The following is a 24,817-nucleotide window of genomic DNA, read 5'->3' as shown; positions in this document are numbered from 1 at the left end:
ATGCGTTTACAGCTACTCCTACTTATTGTGTTCGTCACACTGTGCATCGCTACTCCTTCTTCGAAGTCATCCAAGAACCACAAGAGCTCGAAGAACCACAAGAGCTCGAAGAGCCACAAGAGCTCCAAGGGCTCGAAGAGCTCTGGGGGCTCTAAGAGCTCTGACGTCCCTAAAGTCTCTAAGAGCTCCGAGGGCTCTAAGAGCTCTGATGTCCCTAAACTCTATAAGACCTCTGATGGCTCGAAGAGCTCTGAGGGCTCTAAGAGCTCCGAGGGCTCTAAGGGAAACCAAGGTTCTGGGAATGTTTCTCCTAGGCCAGAGATCTCTTACGATCCTATGTCACCTTTTGCGACGCCCCCATCATTTCCAGTCCGAGAGAAGGTCTGCTATGTAGAGTCACACAACGACGGTATGACAGACGATTCGACTTACGTCATGAGCGCATTGCATGACTGCAACAATGGCGGGCATGTTGTGTTCCAAGAGGGAACCAAGTACACCATTGGTACCGCCTTGGACTTGACCTTCTTGAACGACATTGATATCGGTAAGAGCGCACGATGCCATCAACTCCCTCCCTCGGCTAAACAAACAATGCAGACATTCAATCCTCCATCCAGTTCACCAAAGACACCAAGTACTGGCAGGAAAACTCGTTCCGGTTCATCTTCCAGAACGTGACATCCTTCTTCAAACTCGGAGGCAGCTCTGTCAACATCTACGGCGGTGGAACTCTGGACGGAAACGGCCAAGTATGGTATGATGCGTACGCCGAAGACATCTACACGCTCCGACCGGTGCTTTTCGGCATTGACGGACTTAAAGACTCCATTATTAGCGACCTGGTGCTGAGATACTCCCCCCAGTACTACTTCTTCGTGGCGAATTCGAAGAACGTGGTCTTTGATAACATAGACATCGCGGGAGGCAGCAAAAATGAGAACAAAGCCAAGAACACGGACGGGTGGGACACGTATCGAAGTTCGGATATCACCATCCAGAACTCGCATGTCAACAACGGAGATGGTAAGACTATTCCCACTGCGGGCGAGGCTGTACTAACCTCTCAGATTGTGTATCATTCAAGCCAAACTGCACCAACATATTAGTGCAGAACATGAACTGCATAGGCTCGCACGGAATGAGTGTGGGATCGCTTGGACAATATGTGGGAGAGTACGACGTAGTGGAGAATGTGTATGTCTACAACACGTCGATGCGCGACGCGACGGTAAGTACACGATGCTCATAGCTTCCTGCACCCACTAATGGAGTACAGAATGGTGCTCGAATCAAGGTCTGGCCCAACTCCCCATCGGCGCTCAGTGGGGATTTGCAGGGAGGCGGAGGTGATGGCAGAGTGAACAACATCACTTTCGACACCATGATAGTCGACCAGGTGGACTATGCCATTGAGTTGACACAGTGCTACGGCCAGAAGGACCTGTCAATCTGCCTCAAGAACCCATCGCCGCTGAAGATCACCAATATCGTCTTCAAGAATTTCAAGGGCACAACAACGAGCAAATATCAGCCACAGATCGCGGCCTTTGCTTGCTCAAGCAAAGACGCGTGCAGCAACATTGCTGCTTCGAATATTGACGTCGTGAGCGGTAAAGGAAGTAATGATGCTTACTGTCTTAATGTGGATGAATCATTGTTGGATGTTAAGTGCGTCGATGAATCGAAGGGCTTTAACTGAATGCTATAAACTGCAAGCGCGACCTGGTGTAATGCAGCTATAATAAGCAGATGCAGACGAGATGTAATGAGTAAATGCAAACGAGATATTCAAACGATCGTTGATACAAAGACTAGAGGGCGAAAAGCAACAGTAATGAAAGACGATCGGGATCTAGTTGACGTGTAGCTATAGCATGACAAGCAAATATTGCCGTGTTAGTATCATGGCCATGGCAATGGGCGCGCAGGAGAGGCACAAACCATGCCCTGATCAGAGAAGTTTTTGGACAAGAATTCGGGATGGCTAACCAGACTCGGATTTCGCACTGTCTGGATCTCTGGTCTCGGGTGTGGTAGCATGAGCCGTCTACGGAATGAGGATAGCACGGGTGGAGTCAGTGGCGACGTTGATACCTCAGCATCAGAGGTCAGCTTCCCAACGCCCCCCCCCTCCCCCAAAGATATCAAGCACAATTCACTCTTGCCTCTCCCAAAACATAGCCTCACCGGCTCTATCCACATGCCTTCCACCCTCTAGCCTCCCACCACATGCCATGCCTCTTCGATGCCGACAGGTCAGGGGAGTGGCTCGGGAAAGCCTGCAGCGTCTCGACCTTACCAGTGCGCCTGCTCTCCGTGTCTTGGTCTGTGGAGTCAGGCGTTGTCCAGATGCCGAGCCTCAGATTGCTCTCTACGGGCAAGAGATGGGAGGTTGGGAGGAGCTCTAGGATGTGCTGTAGAGGATTGAAGATGTGAGACGCTCGGGGTGGGGGAGATGAGGCTATATGTAGACGGTGGTAATGTGATGGTGGAAGAGTGAGGAGAGAGAGAGAGAGAGAACAAAACGACGAGGTCGAAATGTCGGTAGAAGAAGGTGGTGATGTGGTGGATGAAGGAGATTGGGTGGGAGATCAAGGGGGACGATAGGGAAAGACGGGAGTAGATGGATGGGCACGGTACTAATAATATATCTTTGGGGTGGGAACTCTGGATGAAACGAAGAGTGAGTCGGGAGTTCCGTGTCTGAAGCATCACGAGCAAGGGGCGGTAAGGGGAAGGAGCGATCAAGCGAGGTCGACCCCACTCAATTCACGACCCACAACACAGAAATCGACATGAAGTTTGCTCTTTAAACAGCATTTACATCGCAAAGGCATTCCACACCGTCCACACTATAGAATCATTGGAAATTCTATTGCCCTGTTCACGAATTCTGCGTTTCGGGCTAGAAGATCGCAAGAAGCGAAATCGCTATTCTGAATCTTTGTTTTCATCCACCCCTGAATTAACCGACTTCTCTCGCTTCGGGCCTGGACTCTGGCCACATCAAATGATTGTCCCCAGCTGCCACGAATAGAATATATCAATAGCAGCAGTATGAAAACCGGTCGAAGTAACAGACCATACGGGACACCGGTCTAGTAATGTCTACCACCAAAGAGATAGCCACTGACTCACGTGACCATAACGTTGCACTTCGCGCGCGAGGCTGCAACATCACGGCTGCCTGCTTCATCGACCACAACATACCTACATGCAATGCCACAACACACTGGCGCTCACCAACGCATACTTAGCGCATCGGCCACAGCATGCAAGAACATGCTGACATGCGCTGATACGTCGCACCTGTAGCGGTCCGCGCCCTTCTCCTCTTCCGCCCCCGGATCCAACTCCGCGCACAGTTATCGATAGCCTCGCCGCGCAACGCCATCTCCTCGCCCACCAAATATACAGAAGGCGAGCAGCATGGACTGGCGACCCCTCCGGATCTGCGCGAATGCCAGCGCGGAACTGCCGGCGTTCCTTATCTCGACGTCCTTCACCCCCTCCTCATTCGCCGTCCATCTGACCGACCTCACGTATATCTGGACCGAAGCCCTCGACCGGTCAGCGATTTCTCGACGCAGTAAGGAGGAGGACACAAGCATCGTGCTTGGGGACGATGGCCAATTCAAGATTTTGCTCGAGAAGATAAAGCTTGGGCTGGAAGGGGGAGAAGGCACAGCATTAGCTCTGACGGTCAATGCCGATGCGGACCGACCCTCGTTGATCCTGAACGTCTCGGTAGATCTCCCGGGTGACATCGCGCCGTTAGAGTGGCCCATGCGACTGTCTGCAGCGCCGCAGTCCTCAATGACCAGTCTGTTTACAATCCCATCATTACAGACACGTCATGCGAATATGCAGCAGGTTGCGAGTCTGACACAGGAGCTGAAAGACAAGGACCATATCATCTTGAAGCTGCTAGATAAGCTGGAGGAGCAGCATACCGAACTTGGTCAGATATGGCCCCAGGCTGCAGGCGGAGTAGGCCGGAAGGTTTCACGCCAGAAGGCGGAAGAGAAGGTCAAGGCGTTGGCTCCTTTTGACGTGGAATCTTGGCGGCGAGAGCTGAATCATGAGCCTCTGGAAGATGCAGCCCAATTGATAAGCGAGGTCTTCAAGGAGCGAATGGACGTTGCCCCCATTGGAAACAGCACCACTCAGGAGGAAGACGATGAATGGTGGGAAGGCATCAAGGGGATGACCGTCAATCTGAATACAGGAAGATGCACGACCAATGGAGCCAAATCCAAGAAACGCATAGCCAAGCCAACTCTGCCTCCAAAAATAGCCGAAGATGAGAACAAAGATGATGCCATCCAGGTCCAGTCAACAGCCCCAGGCCTCGCTTTGGCATCAATGCCAACTTCTTCGAGTATACGCGAATCAACCGAAGAAGATGAAGCCACGGAATCAGAGGACGACGGCCTAGTTACCTCATCCCAGCGCTCCAAGATTCCAGATAGCTTCCCTCGCTCTCAACCACTTCTCTCTCCTAACCCTACAAAGGGAAAACTCGGCATGGTAGGCAAAAAGAAGGCAGATCTCCCGCCCTCTCCATCCCCACCAGCAAATGGCGAAGATGAAACAACAGCCGACGAGTCCTCCCCTCCCAGGGAGAAACAAAAAACCGCTTCCCCATCTCCATCTCCCGCTCCAGCCCCCGAAGCTGTGCCTCACCGCGCCAAAAAGGTGCCCCTCGGTAGAATAGGCGCCAGGAAAGCAGCCGCGTCCCCTCCCCCTAAGCCATCCCCCGAACCAGAACCGGAATCCTCAGCCGACACCCTCCCCCATGACCATGACCACAGCACCACCACCCCACCACCAGCTCCCCCCTCCTCCGAACCGAAACCCAAGAGAGGAAAACTAGGCCAGATAGGCCGCAACAGGAAAGCCGCTTCGCCATCCCCAGAGCCACCGGCTGAAGCCAGTGCTGCTGCGACGCCGAAGAAGCGCAAACTGGGCACTATTGGTGCTGGGCGTAGGCGGGCCGACAAGAGCCCCGAGGCGAAGCTGGAGGTCGACAGTCAGGAGGAGAGCGGGAGGAGGGTGCTGCTGAAGGACTTGAAGGACGTGAGGACGAAGACGCCGACGCCGGAGCCCGTGGTGCGGGAGACGAGTACCGAGAGGGCGGATCGGAGGAGGGAGGAGCTGAAGAAGGAGTTGGAGGCGAAGGCGAAGGCGCCGGTGAAAAAGAAGCGGAAATTCTGAGACTGAGAGGCGGAGAAGGAGATGGATGATGGTGTAGGTAGCTAAGTAGCTAGGTAGCTATATGCTTGATCCGATTGAATGAGATATACGAGAAATGCGAGAAAAAATGTCCCCTTACGCTCCAGAGCAGAGCGTGGTTGTGCGCGTGAACCAACTATTCATTCATATCATTGTTGTAGTATATATACGCTAAAAATTCAAAAACGCCATACATAGATACATGCTATGCTATGCTATGCTATGCTATGCTGCTGCATTGGGTATCGTCCCATATAACCAACGCCATACATCCGATTCCCGTATATGTGTATATGCATACGCCCATCACGCCTTACTTAGCACTATCCGCCCCCCTCTCTCGCTCTCGCTCTCGCTCTCGCTCCCGCTCCCTATCCGGATTGGCATCCTCCCTCGGCACAAGCAGCCTAGCACTCTTCTTCCTCTCCAAGCCCAAGGCCCCCAAGGCAACCCTCACGCCTTCCACAGCCTCACTCTGCTTAGCCTCGATCCCATCCCTCCGGATCACCATGCCGGCCCCTCGGCTCCCCGCCGCACCACCCCTGCTCTGCCAGGCATTCTCCCTCACGGCCAGATCCATCTCCTTCGCCTTGGCGGCTCGCTTCTCCGCCGCGCGAGTCTCCCTCCACTCGCCCGGCAGACAGGGATGCAGGCATCCCTCTACGGGACAACAGCCGCCAGAGCGCGCGGTCCCCTCGTCGGCGTGCCAGGCGCTCATGCAGATACCGTGTCCGCCGTGGCCGCAGCCGGGACAGTACCACCAGTTGCTGATGGCAGAGAACGCGCCTTGGGAAACAGCCTCCCCGCGTTCGGAGTCGTCGTCGGCGGGAGCCGCGCGAGAGAGGCAGATGGGGCATGGGTCCATGTACTTCCTGCAGCGGGGACACTTCCACATCGAGCCTGCGATCAACGGGTCGTTTTCCACCGGCTTGTCGCAGTCCGTGCAGAAGAATCCCAGCGTGACGTTCTCTTGTGCGAGCGAGAAGACGGACGGGTAGAGGGGCACGCACAGGTTGCGGAGCATGGCTGCTTCTTGGAAGAGTTTCATGCTCATAAGTCGGTGGTGGTATTGTCGCATGATTGCCTCGGCTTGGATGCTGTCGATGGCATCAGGGACGAGGAGCGGACGGAGGAGGAGGACTATGGCTGCTGCGTTTAGAACACCGGTTTGGAGCTCGAATTCGAGGAAGCTTGGAACTATGTGGTTGGGATCCATGGGCCCGATGAGGAAAAGTGGGTCTCCGAGCCAAGGGTAGAAATCACTCTCGATGATGTTAGGGTCCTCGGAACGTCTCGCAGATGGGGGCTTGGATATGATAGGACTGATTGGAACATCTTCGCCTTGATACTGGTTCTTGACAGGTGTGGTTTCGTCAACTTTTGGGGCTGAAGCTTCGTGTAGCCGAAATAACGGTGGCTCGGCTGGATTATATGTAAGATCGCTTCTGGTACCTCGTCTGATATCCTGCGATCCTGGAGTGAGATGGCCTGGAGAACTTCCTTCGGCGACAACATCGGAATCAAGACTTGGGTGATGTCTCAGATTTGAATCACGGCGATTTTCCCAAGTCGACATCCGCTCCCGGAGGTCTCGACCATCTCCCTTGTTGACGCTTTGCACATCACTGTCTGATGAGCCCAGGAATTTACTTGCGTGAGAGTCGCAGGAAGTCGAAAACATCTGAAAACTTTCCTCCGAGTCGTGACGCTGCGGTTGAATTCTAGGGCGTTCTTGCGTCTGCTGATGGTAATCCAGACGCAGAGGTACCTTCCTAGGAGGAGCAACGTAGTCAGTTGCAGATAAGGGTTGTTCAGCGCCGTAGAAGTCGTAGCCTTCCATGCTAGATGACGAATGATTGGGCGATATTCTTGTAGAAGCAGCAGGAATTGGGCTTGGTATGGGGGGATGAGCAGCTTCGGGGAGCTTCAGCTCATCGTCATCAACTTTGCTTGAAACATGCCTCGTCGGTCTCGTCTGGTCCACACTGTGGTCGCGCACGGGACGAGCCAAAGGTGTGGCGACATTCGAGGTACTCTCGAGGTCTTCATGGATGATAGAGATTCCGTGCCTGTGCAAGGGACCCTCTTGAGGGAGCTGCTGCCGTGGTGATCTTCTGGGTGTGTCCTGTCCTCGGTCTCCCCGGTCTGTTTGTGCTATCGACTCGCTTGGGAATGTTTCTGCCTGCTGATCGCCAGACAGTTGCATCTTAGCTGTCAGTCTCTCTTGTCGATGATATTCTGCTCGATCGGTAAGAAGACGGTGCATGAGGAAGGCAAGTACCCGCCAAGACTGAGCTAAGCGAAACTGGCCAACACCCTCTGCATACTCAGCATAGCACTTGATGATCTTGGGCACACGGAAATCCATTGGCCGCGCGTGCAGATCAGGGAACAAGCTTTTGTCTAGCAGTTGCAAGTAGCAATTGCTAATAAACTGATAGATCGGGGGCCTGGCCTTCATGATGGGTTCTGGTAAACGACCATAGGCCTTGACTTGGATCGGTTCGTATACTCCAGTAATCCTCACAGCGTCTTCCAGAGACATGATTTTTCTGTCCGCCAGTCCTGTACTCGTTGGTGGAGTTACGCTCAACGATTGTCCTCGTCCACTGTGCCTTCTCCGATGGCCTTTTCCCTTTCTGGGACCTAAAAAGCTACCTACAACGTCTTCTTCGGAGTCGCTTCGGCTGACGCTCAACAGTGGTCCACTGCCTGTATGATCGAATCCAGGAGATGAATCCGGCGATGCGATAGAAGGCCGAGGGCGGGGTGGAGCTTGTCGCTCTTCCATAAACATCATAAGAAATCCCGTTGGGGCGAAAGCAAATGTTGAGAGACCTCGGCGGTCGATAAGTTGCGGCACAAAGGCAACGTCGGTCTGTATGAAATGGCCATCCTTATCTACACTCCACAGAAGATCCCGAGTATTCCAGACGAGGCCAGTTGGCGCGCTGTCCCATTCCTCAATCTCCTTGAACGGTAACGTACTTCTAGCAAGATCCCAAACATGAACGCTTGACGTCTGGAACCGCCCCGAGTTAAAGTCATCATATGCAATCGTCACCTGTGCCGCTCTTCTGCCCTGAGCAGTAGCAGACCAGCAGGCCGGCCGCCAGGTGACGCGGGAGATTGGCGCAGGCGTGGCGAAAGTGAATTTCGGCTTCTGGTTCCTCTCAGCCTTCTTCGACAGGTCCCATACATGACACAGCTGGTCGACACCACCACTGATCAGAGTCTCACCGTCAGGATGCCAAGATATTGAAGAACATGCGCTCGTGTGAGCTGTTAGTTTCAGCACTGGAGCCGTCGCTCTCTGATAATCCCGGAAATCCCACTTCTGGATAACACCAGCATCGGTACAGCATGCGAACTCCGTTCCGTCTGTCGGTGACCATTTCACATCGCGCACGGCATCCGCATTACATTTGAAAACCTTCCATGGCTTGACCATCGGACCTGACCGTCCCTGGAGGATCTGTTTTAGATCAAAACTCCGGACAGTACCATCTTGACTTGCAGATAGCAGCCAATGGCTCCTGAACGGGCTAATGTCGAGTTTATGAACCTGTCGGGTATGTTCCTGTATGCGCGCCACCTCGAGACCTTCATGCACCCGATTAAGATCGTACACGGTAATCCGTCCATTCCCACACGCCGTAATGATGTATGTGTCCAGATCACCATATGACCACTGGACGTCTCGAATGTTGAGCTGCTCGGGCGTCGCAGCCGAGGGATCGTGGCTGGCCGCATAAGCAACAATGATTGCCCGCAGATCAAGCTCCTCCGTGACCGTTGCGCCCTCGACCTTCAGGACCTTAAAGATCTTCGCGCCAGCTACAACAACCCGCGATCCATCTGGAGACCGGGCAAGGCATGTAATGGGAGCGCCTGCAGAGAAGACGGTATGTTGCGATGCGCTGGGTCGAAGTCGCGCGGACTCGGGCGCAGTCGAGTCGGCGTGTTCGTTGGCAGAGGTCGAGGGTGGCTGCCGGAGTAGCTTCTTCACGAAGCCTCTTCCATTCATCGTCAAGCCCGAGTGGATGTCCAAAGTCAAGACACATCGTAGTTGAATTCTTGTCTGTCTCGATATCGTAATTAGAGCGTTGTCTCTTATCTACACGTGATGATTGGGCTTTGCTCGTACGGAAGGCATTCTGCAGTACACAGCGGTGGGGTACCGGTATTATTCCCTATCGTTTTTTCACATCAATCCTCTTCCCTTACAAAACAATTACAATCATAAAAAAAACTGCACAATTCTCCTCCGCCAGACTCTCCTTGTCTCTGTAAGGGCTCCGATATTTATCTCCAGACAATTGATACCTATGATTGCTTGAATTTGAGGCTGTCAACTCGCAAAGTCTGGGTTAGACCCCGCTGATAAGGAATAATATATAACCGATATGTTGTATCTCCTCTCCGTATTCCGCTCAAGCCTAGCGAGCCAGCCAATGCGGACATACCGGTATAACTCAAGGACTTGATGGGTGTAAGTAAAGCTTGCAGGATTAGTCTAGAATAGAATAGCTAGCTGGGGATAAAAGGTACGACTTTGATCGACTAAACTAGAGAGATGAGAATTTCATGGAAATAGGCGGGGGAATATTTGTATACTTGGAATAGAAGGCGGGTGGGGGTGGGGGGGATAATTAAGCGAGATCTTTTATTGACTACGCTGGCTTGATCTTGAAAATAAGAAAAAAAAATATAGAAACTGTTTTAGGATGTCTTATAGAAAAGCCAATTTTGATGTGACGTTGACAGTAAAAGTTTTTGATTATACTTGAGGTGTTTTCTTTCAAAAAAATAACAAGACGCTATAAAACTTATTAGACATTCCATTTCCTTACAAAAAAAAAAGGGCCCGTCCACCGGTAAGCAGGGCTTAGCTTAATTCAATGATATTCATACTTCGTATTCACGCTTAAAATCTGCAAATGACAACTTTGCTAGGCAGTTTTTTCATATCCAGTTTTCGCCCGCACGCTAGAGTTGTTTACGCAGAAAGAATGGAAGGTATCTATTATTTGATTAACTGACATGCCTGCCATAGGCGAAGATAAAAATAGGGGCGGCGAGTGGATCAGTAGTAGTAGTGCATACTCCGCAAGCGAGCGATACCGCTGCCTCATATTTAAACGACATGCATTGATTGCCATCTCAGCAACGCACGCATCAAACGCCTGAAATAGCGAGCTAAACCTACCAACTCACAAGATCTATCAATCCATACCCCCCCAAAAAATCCTACCAACCTCAAATTCTCCTTCGTATCCGTATTCTTAATTATTTCCCACACCACACATCTGACCGACAATTTTCATCACCCCAAACACCAAAAAAAAATCAAAAGATCAAAAAATGCCTACCTCCACCTTCCGAGAGCCCCCTCAACTACCCATAGCCTTCACCCAAACCCCATCCGACCTGATAAAAATCGCCCAAGCCGCCATTGCCCGCTCCCGTTCGACACTCGATGCACTTGTCGCCATTCCACCTGGAGACGCGACATTTGCCAATTTCGTGCGCCCGTGGATCCACGACCGCAACCAGCGCGCGAGAGCCAGCTCCCTCACTGCACTCTTTAGATCTGTGCACCCTTCATCTGAGCTGCGCGATGCATCGATTGAGTGCGTGAAGATGTGGTCTCAGTACAGCCTGGAAGTGGTTGCCCGGCCTGAGGTCTATGCGCTGTTTAAGGCGGTGAGGGAGAAAGCGGAGGTGTTGGATGATGAGTGCGCGCATTATTTGGATAGGAGGATTTCGGGGCTGGAGAGAAGCGGTGCAGCGCTCAAGGAGGGGGAGGTGAAGGAGAGGTTTCAGGCTGTGGCGAAGAGGATTGATGATATTGAGGCAGAGGGTAGTAAGAGAATCCGTATGGAGAATGGTGGGGTGTGGCTGACTGCTGAGGAGCTGGAAGGATTCCCTAAAGATGCGTTGGAAGCATTGGAAAGGGGCCAAGGTAGTAATGAAGGGAAGTTTAAGTTGTCATTCGGGACAGTAGATCTAGATTTGTGCTTCAAGAATTGTGTGAGGTCGGAGACGAGGAAGCGCATGTTCATGGGGCACGAGAACAAGTGTCCGGAAAATGTAGCTTTGTTCAAGGAGATGGTCGAGCTGAGAGCTGAGAAGGCAGAGCTGTTGGGATTCAAATCCCATGCCGACGTCATGATCCAGAACCGGCTGATGACTGCCAAATCGGTCAAGGTCCTTCTTGATGACCTGCGGGAGAAGACGGCACCAGCTTCAGAGTCGAGCAGAGAAGACTTACGAAAACTCAAACGAGAGCATTTGGTATCCCGTGGGTTCCCAGAAGCTGAGCTCGACGATCGTCTGTACCTTTGGGATCAGCTATTCTACATGAATTTGATGGAGCAGAAAGGGGAGAACTTAGACCAGTCCAAGATTGCCGAGTACTTCACTCTAAAGGACACTGTCCGAGGGCTGCTGGAGAACTTTGAGACGCTTTTTGGTATAGTGTTCGTCGAGTTGACTAACGAGTCCAGGACGACACTGATGGAGAAGCAAGGTCAACAAGCATCAGATATGACTTGGCACAAAGATGTCGGCGCATACTCGGTCTGGGATGAAGATGCGGCGGGTGGTGGATTTCTGGGCTATCTGTATCTCGATTTGCTCAAAAGAGAGGGGAAGAGGGACCATGCATGCAACATCACGTTCCAGAACGTAAGAGATTGGAGCTGCTCCACGAGAATGATGCTGATGCGAAGTAGGGATTTGAGAAAGTCGATGGCCAGCGACACTACCCTAGCACGACTCTAGTCATGTCAGTCCAGCAGCCCACCCTCTCCAAACCAACACTCGTCAGACATAAGGTCATCGTAACCATGTTCCATGAATTGGGTCATGGCATCCACGCTTTGGTAGGCCGGACTCGCTTCGCAGAGACATCCGGCACCAGAGTTGCGAAAGATTTCGTCGAGTTACCCAGCCGCATGCTCGAGAATTTCTGCTGGGATCCCGTGATTCTTCAAAGATTATCAAGACACTATTCTCACCTGTCACCAGAGTACATGAAGACTTGGAAGTGCGAGAATCCTACGGAGCAGGAGCCACCCGAGAAGGCACCCCTGGAGCTGCTGAAGAAGCTTACAGCGACGAACAAAGTCACCCTTGCCCCACTGACACAACGACAACTCTCGTTCGCGAGTTTCGACATGGCGGTTCACTCTGTGTCCAGCGATGAGGCGAAGACTCTGGATCCAGGCGAGACATATAACCGGCTCCGGAGGGAGATCACAGGGCTTTACGGCCCGGAGCTTGGCCCCGAAGGATATCGCTGGGGTTTCGGACACAGTCGATTCTCTCACATGTTTGGAGGATACGATGCTGGCTACTATACCTATGTTATGTGAGTGTCCTTCTTGGCTTGCAAAGGTGTGCAATACTGACAATCAACCTCTCACAGTTCTTCGGTATACTCAAGTGACCTATACCAGACGAAGTTTGCGAGCAACCCTATGGACGGAGAAGAAGGCCGCAAATATAGAAAGGTGATTCTTAACCGTGGCGGAAGTCGGCCGGAGATGGAACTTTTGGAGGAGTATCTTGGCCGGAAGCCCAATGGCGCTGCGTTTGCAAAGGCTATTGAGGGGTTGAATGCTAAGCTGTGAGATGAACCTTGAGGACGGATTGTTGAGCGGATGGCAATGATTCCCTTCGACCACGGAATTTTGTCTTCGGCGCAGCTATGCGGGACGAGCCTCTGATTACTGAACACGCCTCTGTTAAACCCAGGAGCAGTTGGAAATGAAGTGCACCTGCTTCGCTTGTAAGCTGGTTGTACCCCTGAGCTGGGACGGCTCTTTGGCAATCATCCTGTCCTCAAAAAGCCACCACCAAAGAGAAGACCTACGATCGTCGCTCCCACCTCCTTTCCCTCACATCAAATCTGCATACCAGCTCCCACCCCTCCTCTCTCTCTCAATCACAAACGCACCGCTCTTAGAACCGCAACAACTCGCTTATCCGCCTCACCTCGTCTTCGCCCTTCAAAACAATGAACTAGAAACTGCAGGCCTCAACCTTCTATTTGGAAGGAACTTTCACTACGATTTCCAGCTGCAGCTCCCAGGCGATTGGAATCCAATCCTCGAGCGACATATCTCTGTTAGGCGACGAAGGCAGGTTGCGATAAGTTTCACGTGAATTTATTATTCGTCGTAATCTACTTCATGTTGACACACCAGATGCCATTTCTTAGCACTTCAAAAAGATGCCTTTCCGCATTTCGCTCTCTCTCACTTCAAACATGACCTGGATACCTACGAACAGCACACAGGTGGCTGTGGCCAAGAAGGCGATACCTGTTGATCGTTAGCCTTCCATTTCCCCTTCTCGCAACGAGTGTCCGCGACACAATCGAAATGTGGGACCTCGGGCACATACCAGAAAAATCCCTAAAAATGCCTGCAATGATACTCTTTAGCCCATCAACACCCACCGCGAACCCGACCAGATTAGCCATCATCATCATCATCAAGTTTCCCACAACCCCGAACCCACAGAGTACCCTATATGCCGTCAAATTATTCTCCCACCTCCTCCTCGGAAAAATCATGCCTAAAATCACCTCTGGCATCATGAATAATACCACCAGCCATCCCCAAACCAGCAGGTTCAAGCTGATGTCGTGCCATAGAGCGACAAAAGTAAAGACAAATGCATAGTTGACGATGGACATGATTGTTGTTTTCCACGTGCGGCCGGAGACACCACCCATAGGGAGATAGATGTAGCGCACCAGCCAGCGGTTGTAGGAGCGATGCCAGCCGCGCCAAAATGCGACGGTTGACGGGTTGTCCGAGAGGCACCGGAGCATGTTTTCTGGCGGGTCAATGCCATCTACCAGGGACCAGAGGCGAAAGAAGCGCCAGGGAAGGAGGAGCTTGAGCCAGAGGACGTGCAGGTTGAAGTAGGAGAGGAGGGAGAGCTGGGCGGGTGTGTAGTCTGACCAGACGGGGTCTCCTTTTGAGATGGCGACGCAATAGTCGAAATGAAGGAGAAGCTCCATGGCGAGGAGACAGAGAAGGAAGCGGATGCCGTATTTTATGGTACGGGGCAATTCGATGCTGGCCGGGGGGTACTTCAGTTGTGAGACAAAGTCGTTGAACGTTATGATGGGACCGGTGAGATAGAGGGGGGCGTAGATGGCGTAGGCGATGTAATTGCGGAATGAGAAGTCTCTCTCTGATGCGGGTATAGAAATACGGTCTCTTTCGGAGAGGTTGGCAGGGTCAAGTTGTTTCTTCTTATGAGCATTAGCGATATCCAAGAAGGTTAGGGTAAGGTTGCACCAACTTCATTAGGGCTCAAACTTCTTCTCTCCTGGCTCCAATAGTAATCCATGTTGAAACTGATCAATCGCAGAACTGTCAAATTGAACAAGATTTCCCATCTTGGGATGACACCACCGTAATCGTCAAGCCACTGGCCCCAAGCGTGTACGGCACCTGCTGCTTGTTCACCCTCTACAGAAGAGAGCCATGCAGCAAATGCCGAGAACTTGTACCCGGCGCACAGTTCGTTCGCAAAGAGGATCCCAACATTGAAGATCCATGTGGCGTAGGGGACGTAGGTCCGGGGCAAATTGGTGGCCAGGGCATAATTGGCCGATAGAATCGCCAGGACCTTCGGCGCGGAGAATCCATGCAAAGCAGCCAAAAATATCAATGCAAATCCAAAGTCGAAGGAAGCCCTCTGCTCCTTCCGAGCCTCTCCAGCTGCAACAGAAATGTATGTCGAGACTCCATTGGGCTTTGGGGAGCCATGTGGAGTGGGCACCGGGTAGAATGCATTGTAAAGTTTTCGAAGCAGTGGATGACAGACGAGGAGGACAGCGAGATATGGTACATTCGTACGGAACGAGTGGTATTGATCATCAGACACATCCTACCCGGCGTTAGAAACGGAGACATTAGTCTCTGCGAGACATCCCACATACAATCTTTCGCCCTGGTACCCAGCCTTCACTCAGCAATTCCTCGAACTTGTGGTAATTTGGGTGGGACGCTGCACCAAGTCAACATTGACTCCGCTAGAGCCTCGCAGCACCTACGTCGCGATACATCGTATGCCACCCAGAACATGCATGGAACAATGGTTATAAACACAAAGTAATAGAAGTAGAATTCAGGGGTATTCCATTTCGAGGGTTGGGCGATTGGTCTGCCACTATGATCGGTCCTGACCCCGATTCCAGGCACAGAATGGTCGCGCTTCACCTTATAGTCGGGATGGGAACGGGACTCTATTACAGTCTTGTAGGGGGTCGAGGATGAGCTGGTGAAGCGAGTATCGATCGTATCCAGATCGTAAATGCTCTTTATGTAGGAGAAGAGGTCCATCGCGGGGACATTGGTCTATTGATACCGGGGAGGGCCGTACGGAGGAATTAGGTGTTTGCATGCGGCAGCGGGCGAGCTGGAGCAAAAGCAGAGACAATCGCAGACGGGTTCTTCTCAGGTATCTCGTGTCGTCGACGGTTGAAGGATCTCGTGTCGTCGGCGGTTGAAGGGCTGGGGGGCTTGATGTTCACGGAATCTCTAGACGTCGTTAAGGACCTCTGTCGGCCTCCCGCGTTCTCCTGACACGACTTAACTTTTCGTGTCCTTGGCACGAAGATCCCTCCCGGGCTTTAAATACGGAGTAGGCACGTTCCCTCGGCTCGGCCGATGCGGCGAGCCTTAGTTCAACCTCAATTTTCACCAACATCATTAAATAACATTTGGATGGGTTCATCGTTGGCAGGAAGGTTGGCCAAGCTGATGTTGCTGCCGCAAGTCTCTGTTGCTATATGGATCTCAGATTGAAGGAGTCACCGTGGAGAGAGAAGTATCCGCATCTGGCCAAGTACAACGTATGTGGACAATCTGAATATGAGGCAATCGTTTATTAAGGATACGGTACCGGTTGGGCAAAATCATATGGGTAATATTGCTTGACATTATTTAAAACTATCAATTAGAATATCTCTCTACACCCTTGTGTCTCATAGGATGATGTATCGTCTATTTGTTCGGTCATGACCCACCCCCAAACTACTTCGATTCTCGTCTAGACGCAGAGCTCGACTCCATCAGCAAGCGTGAGGCATTTTTCGCTTGCAGGAGTAGCTTCATCTGCTGCGGTCGATGTTTGAGTGTCTGGCGTGTAGGCGGCGCTCGCATCGGTGGGAGATGGATCAGCTGAGCTGCTTGTATCGGTTGGTATGGTTTCAGGTGACTCTGGGAGAGTTCCTGGACATCCTTGACCCGGAACCGCAATGTCGTAGGCGTAGGCCTCGACAGCGAAGTGGCGAAGTGTCACGCTATTCCGTACAGCCAGCTCCGGGCTGTCGATGGCAAGCTGCAGGAGTTCGGCTTGGGCTATACGAATTTGTTAGTACGGCAACCAGTGCTTGCAAACGAGTATGGCTTACTTTCGACATATTCTTCAACAACACCCTCGCTGATCTTAGGGGTGTGGTAAAGACGATGCATGAGGTCCGCGCCGAAGTAATGTTCGTCATTCCCCTCAGCCACTGTGTAGCCGTGTCCACACAGAGTTTCTAACGGCCATCTGGATTCGAAAGATAACGGGCAGATGACCGTCTCGCCAGGCGAGATCTCGCCTCTCCAATGGCCAGCCCAGCCTGTTCACTCATTAGCTCGGTGGCCTGGGCCCTTGGAGGGAAGACCGACCATCGTTCGAGCACTTGTTATCAACATCATCGCAGCGGAAAACAACGCCAGTCTTGTCGCCGTCGACTATCTTGTCATACCACCCGGCGGGCTCGGCTGTCGTACTGTCGTGGCCGAAGTACTTCACGTAGATGTGGGACGAGTTCCCAAATCGCATGATGTGGTCTTTGGCATGCTGAGCCAAGGTCATGGTCTCATTCAGGGCACGCTGGAGCTGGGCCCGCTCGGTGGCGTTGCAGGAGACGTGTATGCTGATTTCGGGCGTTGCTCCTTCATTCCATGTCCAGGCTACCTGTTGTCGGGACTCGAGGGCTCGCGCTGATGTCAAAGGCAGAGCAGTGACCAGCGAAATGTAAGCGAGAAGGACTTGAGAGTTGAACAACATGGTGAAGGCTTGATGGAGTTGGACGATGATGATGATCTTCAGAGAGGAAGTGCTGATGGGGGTGACCAGAGTGGCCCATGAGGGACTCGCCCTGCGGTTTATATATTATACACGGCTCTCCACTTGCCATCCTCCAGGGCTTGGACCGGAATCGTCACCGGAAAGATATCCCGCACCCAGCAGCGATGTGATTCCTTCGATCGATGTAAAAATCCTGCAAGCCAATTTCCCAGATACCCTCGTTCAGCCGCGAGCGGGAATGATGCACACAGAAGGAGAAGAGAAAGAAGAAGGAATTCTTACTGTTGAGTTAATAGTGGGAGTTGACCTCGCCATTTTCGGGGCCCTTCCCTGAAGTGGGCGAAAAAGGATGTCCCGCTGCGAATAGCAATCATTACTTTTCTCGGTATTTCTTACAACATACTAAAGACTTTCTTTTTTTTTTAAAAAAAAGGGGGGGGATATGAGAGAGAAAAATAGGGGGGGAAAAAAGGGGAAAAAAGGAAGAATAGAAAAGGGAGAAAAAAAAAAGAGAGAGAGAAAAGACAAAAAAAATCCTCCCCTCCCAAAAAAAACCAGACATCTTATCAACATACGATTATGCGATTTCCTAATTCAAGTTTTCAATATCTTAAAATCTCTCCGAGAGTCCAGTTGGTGTAGCGCAGTGCACAGAGCCTCTTGGCTTCGGAAAAGAAACGGGACAAGGATTTAGGCATGTCAAATTATTAAAATTCACATCCTTATCAGATTATCTTGAATCCTTATCAGATTCTCTTCAAACCTTATCCGTGTGGTCACTCGCATTAATAATAAAGAGTACGCATTGAGCTCCTAACGAGATTTTCTACCTACCGGTATGTCAATCACCACCACGATCTCTTACACATTATTTCTTAAATAACACGATGTAATGGATAGAGACGGGGAGACCTTGCAAGAAATTGTTTAAAGCTATTCGCGATTATATCGAGGTTTTGACGTGGTCAATTATGACTTGACGCACAGCACGTGTTCCAGAGGAGGCTGACGATCCTTGTCACCCTACTACGCAAAGTGGGGCTTGGAACCGGACTCACGAAGAGATAATTGGTTATTATTTTATTTGGATTTCAATATGCGTCGATTTTGGTACTGTAGAAATATTGACCTTTTCCTAATTCGCATCGTCAAAATCGGAAGAAATCGGGGGAAAAAAAAGCTCTACAAAACCTATGTTTCCTTTAATTCTCAGCTTACCAACGTAGATCGAAATATAAGAATCTGATACATCAGTGCTTCGTACTTTACGAACAACTCAATTTTGCTCTATAAATTTCATCATTATAGCTTTGATATCCGATGCGATGCACGCGATTAAAGTCGGGATTTTTATCAAATTTTCGCTTGATTTTGGTGGTTCTGAACAGGGTTTGACGCGGGACCTCTTTTTTTTCGCCCACTTTTAGGGAAGGCCCCCAACGTGGGCCAACGTGGGCCAACGTGGGGGGGTCAACTCGTAATATAGGTGGTACTACTTAATATCTGCGCGTTATATATCTCGAAGGCTCCGATTATCGGTGGATTGCTGGTGACATGTAGGGACCTTGATGGCTACTCAAGCATTGGAATTCTCTCGGCGCTTGGCCCCCGGTGGGCATGTCGACCTTCTTCGACGTCCTCGACCCAATTGATCTTCGCCCTTCCAAAACCAAACTGCGTTTGATAGCCAAAAGATCTTACTGCCGAGACTAAGAAATGATTTCATTCAGCTTACTCGCATCTACTTGGCGAGCATATTTCCAGACAAAAAAATAAATACGGAGACGAAAAGTCATCAAGGTACCCAGCAAAGTCATGTCATCGAAACCTTGGTCTTGTGGGATTCGGACTATAAGGTATCTGAAGCTGCACTCGGACCTTCAAATGAGGAAGAAGTACGGTACGTACAAGTAGTATTTATTGGATCACGGGAACCCTGATCGGGACCCACATCACCATCAGTCACCTGATATCACATGATATCACCTGATATGACATTGCATCACCTGATGTCACCTGATGTCACTATGGCCATACGCACCATCACCCTCTTGTTCCTTGCCGGAGTCATCAGTGGCGCACTTGCACAAACTTCTGCAGCAGCCACACCTTCTTCTAGCCCTACACCAGCCACGATCCCAGGATCTGTGAATGGCTGTCATCTGACTGGGAGTGTTCAGTATGTGTTGAAATATCTTTAATTGCTACCCGAGCCGGCCGAGACTGACAGCAGTGTAGATACTGCATCGGACCTGATGGGACTGAATATGAAATTCTCCAGACTCCAGCCATCGACCCGCTTCCGGAGTCCTATAGTGACTGCCACGACGATGGTAGTGGTGAAATGTGGGTCAAGTGTCAACAAACTTTTGGAGCGTGGCTAAACATGGCCCAGCTACTGTCATGCCCCGGATGGGAGTGAAGTACCGGTCGCGGCAGCGGCCGCGGGCCATACCGATGAGCACGCCGGCGAACCCGCTGGTGAACACGCCGGCGAACCGGCCGATGCACATACCGACGAATCCACTGGTCAAGCGGCTGAATCAACCGAGAACTGTGACTACCACGGCAATGTATTGTATGTCTCGTAGACCCTTGGCTATCAGGCACAGCTAATTTCTTGTAGGCATTGTTCTGGAGGAGGAGAAGGAGCTATGACATGCGAGCCCATTGACCAAGATTACAATATGAGCCTCCGCATTGGCTTGATCTTTGTTATATTCGCTACGAGTGGCTTTGGTAACTCTAACGTACCACCTTTCTTGGCCATGACTGATCTTAATCAGCTGTCTTTGCTCCGGTGCTGCTCGAGAGATTCAGCAAGATGACTCTCAAAAGCACTATATTCACTATCCTGAAGCAGTTCGGAACTGGTGTCATCATCGCTACCGCATTGGTCCATGTATGTTCTCCAATTCCGTAGCGAGAAAACCACGCTGACAGCTGTAGCTCCTCACGCATGCCCAAATGCAGTTCGATAATGAGTGCCTCGGAGAACTAGTATATCACGCCACAGCTGCAGCCATTGCTATGGGTGGAATCTTTCTCTCATTCGCAGTCGAGTATATTGGAAACCGATTCGTTGCGCGACGAAACCAGGCCGAGTCTGCTTCTGTCGACTCGGAAGAACAACTATCTACCTCGCCGAAAGATACTAACCCTACTGTGCCGAGAACATCAAATACGTCAATTGCTGCTTTAGGGCATGCTCATCCGATTGGCCTACATCCAGATACTCATTTCAGTGTCGCGGTCATGGAAGCAGGTGTTATGTTCCACTCTATCTGTACGTTCCTTTCCTTCCCCTCGCCTTCTCTACGCCGACCATCGTTCTAATCTTCCTGACTACAGTAATTGGCATAAACCTCAACGTCACGCCCAACTCCGCCTACAATACCCTCTTCGTTGTAATTCTCTTTCACCAAATGTTCGAAGGTCTCGCCCTCGGCATCCGCATTGCAGCTCTCAAATCCAGCATCTCGTTACTCACCAAGATCATCATGGCTGGCGCGTTCGCAGTGATCACGCCAATCGGGATGGCAATTGGTGCTGGTGTTCTAGAAACATTCAACGGGAACGATCCGACCACTATTGTCACGATTGGAACGTTGAATGCGCTTAGCGCAGGGATTCTTCTTTGGGTCGGACTGGTGGAGATGCTTGCGCAGTAAGTCTATCTTCTGCTCTTTCTTTCCCCTTATCGCCTGTGGTTACTTTTGAGTTTCGGATGTGGGAGGTCAAACTTGAGCCTCAATTTACAAGCAATAAATGCGAGCTGACATCCTGGTAGTGACTGGATGTATGGCGATTTGGCAAATGCTGGATTGGTCAGGGGCATCGTCGGAGGTGCAAGCCTGGTCGCTGGACTGGCACTGATGAGCTTACTTGGCAAGTGGACTTAAAGCTGCTCTCGCTGGATAAGGAATATTTCAAGTTTCACTCTCGGCAGTACTGTCATTATGAGCCATGATTTACTGTTGGAGGGAGAACTGGGGGTCAAAAAAAAGGAGTTTGGTATTCAAAATTTTGGAAAAGTAGTTGACACTACACGGTGAAGGAAATTAAGTATGGATGGAATTAATCAGAATTTGGCATGGTTGAGCTATGTCTTTGACGACCCGAAGCTGTTCACTATATGATTTTCATAGTCAGTATCTCTGTCTGGAACATAGCATACAGCAATGATCAATACTCGACGATAGGAACATATTCACGATTTGCAATCTGAGAATTGGCCGCGAGAAGAGCTGGCGTGCCAATATGCAGACACTGCGGAGGATATTTCATGAACGGTCTTTAAAAAAAAAAAATTGGGGGGGGGGAGGGGAAAAAAGGAAAAAAATAAGAAGAAAAAAGAAACAGAAAAGGTTTTGATAGCTGCGCTGTCAACATCATCAGGGGAATAAACCACGAATGAAAATCCCAATCTTCCTCAATTATTGATATATCCAGAATGCACGATTACTTTCCTGACGCCTGCTAAGTCCGACCCAGTTAGCGGTATGACTGATACGAACAGTCCGCGTGGAGGATCGGACTAATCAGTCTGTTTCCATCACACAGCGGAATGAGCCTTCATCTGTCATTCATATATATATTTAGTCATGATAGGAAAAATACTATGCTGGTAGGAAGTTAGTACAGTAGCCGGAAGCAAAGGAATAGTGCGAGCGTCAAGCCACCGTTTTCCCGCTTCGAGGCTCACTGAAAATAAGCGAGCCCGATGGTGGGAATGTCAACAAGTTGCGGGAGATTCCGCTGGACTTCAGATTCTCTTGGACTATAAGGGTATGCGTGATACATCCCTTCAACCAGAACGCGAGAGTCTGGGGAGGTTTCTACTCCTCGAACCTCTGACTCGGCAGTAGATTCGACTAGATGGATGTTTCAAATCAGTGACTTGGTACTCTTGAGCGGAGACTCTTCCCATAACCACTCACTTCGTAGCCTCGCAGGTATTCGTAATCCCTCTGTATCCCGACCTTTGGTCCTCTCAAGGTGCTAAGTCTATCTATATCATCGCTCGTTCCGTCGGCTTGACGCTATTCCCAGCTCTATTTCTCTTCGCCAATCCCCTCGGCACGTAGTCTTGTAACTCTGGCATGATCGGGACATGTTATTCGACTGCAAACTAATTGGAGCTGTGGGGTAACACTCTTCCTTTCAAGATCGACCTTCTGGTGAAACGCCCGTAGTGGCAACCCGCGTCGCTCGCACGGCAGGAAGCCGGATCTGATGAAACACCGCCGAGAATGTAGCATACGAATAAATGGTACTGAGAACGCATTCTCCCTTTCCATGGCACTAGTTAACCCCTTAATAGCGTGTGATCCTACCGCCCACGTGTTAATGTGGTGAATATGGGCTCAGACGATCACTCTTGTCTGTTTTCAAGACTTGTTTTTCTCCTTTAGCGAAGTTAGAACCTATTTCAGCGAGAACTGTAGGGATCTTACAAATGTACGACGTACTTAGGATCCCAGCGTTCGTTGATAGAGAGATTATGAGCTTTGCCTCAACGGGGCGAAATAGGACACGGCTCCTTGTTCAATTGTATGGCCCTCATTTACTTCTTCGGCTCAAGAGTAACAATTGTGAAGAGAGACTAAGATGCATCAATGAGAGATTGAGTATAAAAGTGAGGAAATATTTTCAGGCTGACGTCACTTGAATAATAGAAGACAAAGAGGCTCATACACAATTGACAATGACTTGCATGCTGCTTGGTGCCGATGTTTTAATGGATCTACAGAGTTGACTCTTGCAAGATTGGAAAGACACAGGGTGTGGATGAAGTGGAAGGAGAAGCAAATAAGCTTCAATATCACATGATCCATAAGCGGAAATATATGACCGAGCACGTGTAGGTAAGTGAAAGGAGGGCCACATCCACAACCCCTCAATCAAGCTTAGAAAGCCATGGCCGCCCCTCAAACCCTCGAAGGCCTCAAAGCTGGAGATTATAAAGATGTCAAACGTCTCAAGCTCTCCAGCTCCCTGACGACCTTCCCGCGAGAAATCCTCTCCCTCTACTCCTCGCTCGAGATCCTCGACCTCTCCGGCAACGCCCTCTCTTCCCTGCCCAAGGAAATCTCCCGTCTACACAAGCTCAAAGTCGCCTTCTTCTCCGATTGCAACTTCACGACGTTCCCGAAGGAACTCGCGCAATGCCGCTCTCTGGAGATGATTGCATTCAAGGGTAATCACATGACGAGCATCCCTGAAGGCGCCCTCCCGAGAAAGCTGAGATGGTTGATCCTGACGAACAATCGCATCAGCGAGCTGCCGACGAGTATCGGACAGTGTCACCGTCTGCAGAAATGCATGCTGGCTGGGAACCAGCTCACGGCGTTACCGAACGAGATGTCGCATTGCCGCAAACTGGGGCTCCTGCGATTGTCGTCGAACAACCTGACCTCCTTACCACAGTGGCTCTTTGAGCTGCCCGAGCTCTCGTTCCTGTCCTTTGCTGGTAATCCTTGCGCGCCCTCGTCCGAGGACAACCCTATCTTGGATGATATCACGTGGTCTGATCTGTCAGTGGAGAGTCTGCTCGGCGAGGGAGCATCAGGCATCATCTCCCAGGGCGTGTGGAGGACTCCTGCTGAGGCGAGATCAGTGGCGATCAAGCTGTTCAAAGGAGAGATTACGAGCGATGGCTCGCCGGCCGATGAGATGGCGGCGACTATCACCGCCGGCCAGCACCCGAATCTCATCGATCCAATTGGCAAGATCCACGGGCACCCTGAGAAACGTGGCTTGGTGCTGGAGCTCATCCCGCCGCATTACACGAATCTTGGACTGCCGCCAACGTTGGATACATGCACGCGCGACTCGTACCATCTCGAGACAGTTGTCTCGATTGAGAAGTGCAAGAGTATCCTCCTTGGCATCGCTGCCGCAGCAGCACACCTGCACGCACGGGGAATCGCCCATGGGGATTTGTACGCCCACAATATCTTGATTGATGAGAGCGGACACGCATTGCTTGGAGACTTTGGCGCCGCGACCATTTACCGCAAGGATAACGACAAGGCGGAGATGCTAGAACGGATGGAGGTCTTCGCGTTTGGGCACCTGATTGAAGATCTGCTTGGGCTGGTGGAGAGACGGCTTGATGAGGAGGAAAGTCTGGCTGAGAAAGATGCGACTCTGGTTGAGGGATTGAACCTGCTGCATTGGAAATGCACTGCTCCGGTTGTCAAACAGAGGCCGTGTTTTGCAGAAGTGCTTGAGGAGTTGGAAGGCCTATAGGTAGATGTAGACCGCTCTGATTTAGACTCACTCTTTCAGACAACCTTTCAAGCGAAATGACTCGGTCAGATAGACCAGAGCTCACAATTAGCCGCAGATTGAACGGTTCGATAGCTTTAGTGAAGTTCGCCAAGCGTGGAATCGCCAAGGGGACGGCTGCGTCGTCAAGACAGTACCTACCGGTACCTACACCACAGTTCGCTCCATCTTGCAA

The 24,817-nt window shown here is 50.9% G+C and overlaps 8 protein-coding genes across 9 annotated transcripts; 5 read left to right on the top strand and 3 right to left on the bottom strand.

The window, feature by feature from the left end:
• Window positions 1-1,954, top strand: L3040_007692 (uncharacterized protein; the record flags this gene model as incomplete). Its single annotated transcript, XM_007291728.2, has 5 exons — window positions 1-547; window positions 601-1,026; window positions 1,071-1,231; window positions 1,280-1,606; window positions 1,904-1,954. The coding sequence occupies 5 exons, from the start codon at window positions 1-3 to the stop codon at window positions 1,952-1,954; spliced, it is 1,512 nt and encodes a 503-aa protein (XP_007291790.2).
• A 1,478-nt stretch (window positions 1,955-3,432) lies between these two features.
• Window positions 3,433-5,220, top strand: L3040_007691 (uncharacterized protein; the record flags this gene model as incomplete). The annotated part of the gene is made up of 1 exon (XM_007291729.1): window positions 3,433-5,220. The coding sequence occupies one exon, from the start codon at window positions 3,433-3,435 to the stop codon at window positions 5,218-5,220; it is 1,788 nt and encodes a 595-aa protein (XP_007291791.1).
• A 331-nt stretch (window positions 5,221-5,551) lies between these two features.
• Window positions 5,552-9,394, bottom strand: L3040_007690 (uncharacterized protein; the record flags this gene model as incomplete). Its single annotated transcript, XM_007291730.2, has 2 exons — window positions 5,552-9,319; window positions 9,386-9,394. The coding sequence occupies 2 exons, from the start codon at window positions 9,392-9,394 to the stop codon at window positions 5,552-5,554; spliced, it is 3,777 nt and encodes a 1,258-aa protein (XP_007291792.2).
• Window positions 9,395-10,602: 1,208 nt separating this feature from the next.
• Window positions 10,603-12,875, top strand: L3040_007689 (uncharacterized protein; the record flags this gene model as incomplete). The annotated part of the gene is made up of 3 exons (XM_007291731.1): window positions 10,603-11,928; window positions 11,976-12,613; window positions 12,671-12,875. 3 exons carry the CDS (start codon window positions 10,603-10,605, stop codon window positions 12,873-12,875), a joined length of 2,169 nt encoding a protein of 722 aa, XP_007291793.1.
• Window positions 12,876-13,461: 586 nt separating this feature from the next.
• Window positions 13,462-15,608, bottom strand: L3040_007688 (uncharacterized protein; the record flags this gene model as incomplete). 2 transcript variants are annotated; one of them, XM_007291732.1, is made up of 5 exons in its annotated part: window positions 13,462-13,568; window positions 13,651-14,512; window positions 14,563-15,153; window positions 15,206-15,273; window positions 15,320-15,608. In XM_007291732.1, the coding sequence occupies 5 exons, from the start codon at window positions 15,606-15,608 to the stop codon at window positions 13,462-13,464; spliced, it is 1,917 nt and encodes a 638-aa protein (XP_007291794.1). The 2 variants fall into 2 exon arrangements, with proteins under 2 accessions (XP_007291794.1, XP_066010826.1); XM_066154948.1 differs by having other exon boundaries at window positions 13,651-14,509.
• Window positions 15,609-16,317: 709 nt separating this feature from the next.
• Window positions 16,318-17,664, bottom strand: L3040_007687 (uncharacterized protein; the record flags this gene model as incomplete). The annotated part of the gene is made up of 5 exons (XM_007291733.2): window positions 16,318-16,628; window positions 16,682-16,894; window positions 16,944-17,419; window positions 17,505-17,542; window positions 17,632-17,664. The coding sequence occupies 5 exons, from the start codon at window positions 17,662-17,664 to the stop codon at window positions 16,318-16,320; spliced, it is 1,071 nt and encodes a 356-aa protein (XP_007291795.2).
• Window positions 17,665-19,376: 1,712 nt separating this feature from the next.
• Window positions 19,377-21,251, top strand: L3040_007686 (uncharacterized protein; the record flags this gene model as incomplete). Its single annotated transcript, XM_007291734.1, has 8 exons — window positions 19,377-19,528; window positions 19,588-19,695; window positions 19,745-19,927; window positions 19,976-20,088; window positions 20,136-20,251; window positions 20,299-20,635; window positions 20,701-21,016; window positions 21,140-21,251. 8 exons carry the CDS (start codon window positions 19,377-19,379, stop codon window positions 21,249-21,251), a joined length of 1,437 nt encoding a protein of 478 aa, XP_007291796.1.
• A 2,017-nt stretch (window positions 21,252-23,268) lies between these two features.
• Window positions 23,269-24,603, top strand: L3040_007685 (uncharacterized protein; the record flags this gene model as incomplete). The annotated part of the gene is made up of 1 exon (XM_007291735.1): window positions 23,269-24,603. One exon carries the CDS (start codon window positions 23,269-23,271, stop codon window positions 24,601-24,603), a length of 1,335 nt encoding a protein of 444 aa, XP_007291797.1.
• Between the last annotated feature and the right edge of the window lie 214 nt (window positions 24,604-24,817).

Source organism: Drepanopeziza brunnea (assembly GCF_022702325.1).
Source record: "Drepanopeziza brunnea f. sp. 'multigermtubi' strain 214-2 chromosome Unknown ctg13, whole genome shotgun sequence".
NCBI classification, from domain to species: domain Eukaryota; kingdom Fungi; phylum Ascomycota; class Leotiomycetes; order Helotiales; family Drepanopezizaceae; genus Drepanopeziza; species Drepanopeziza brunnea.
Note: the sequence above shows the minus strand (reverse complement) of the source record. Positions and strands in the feature narration are given on the sequence as shown.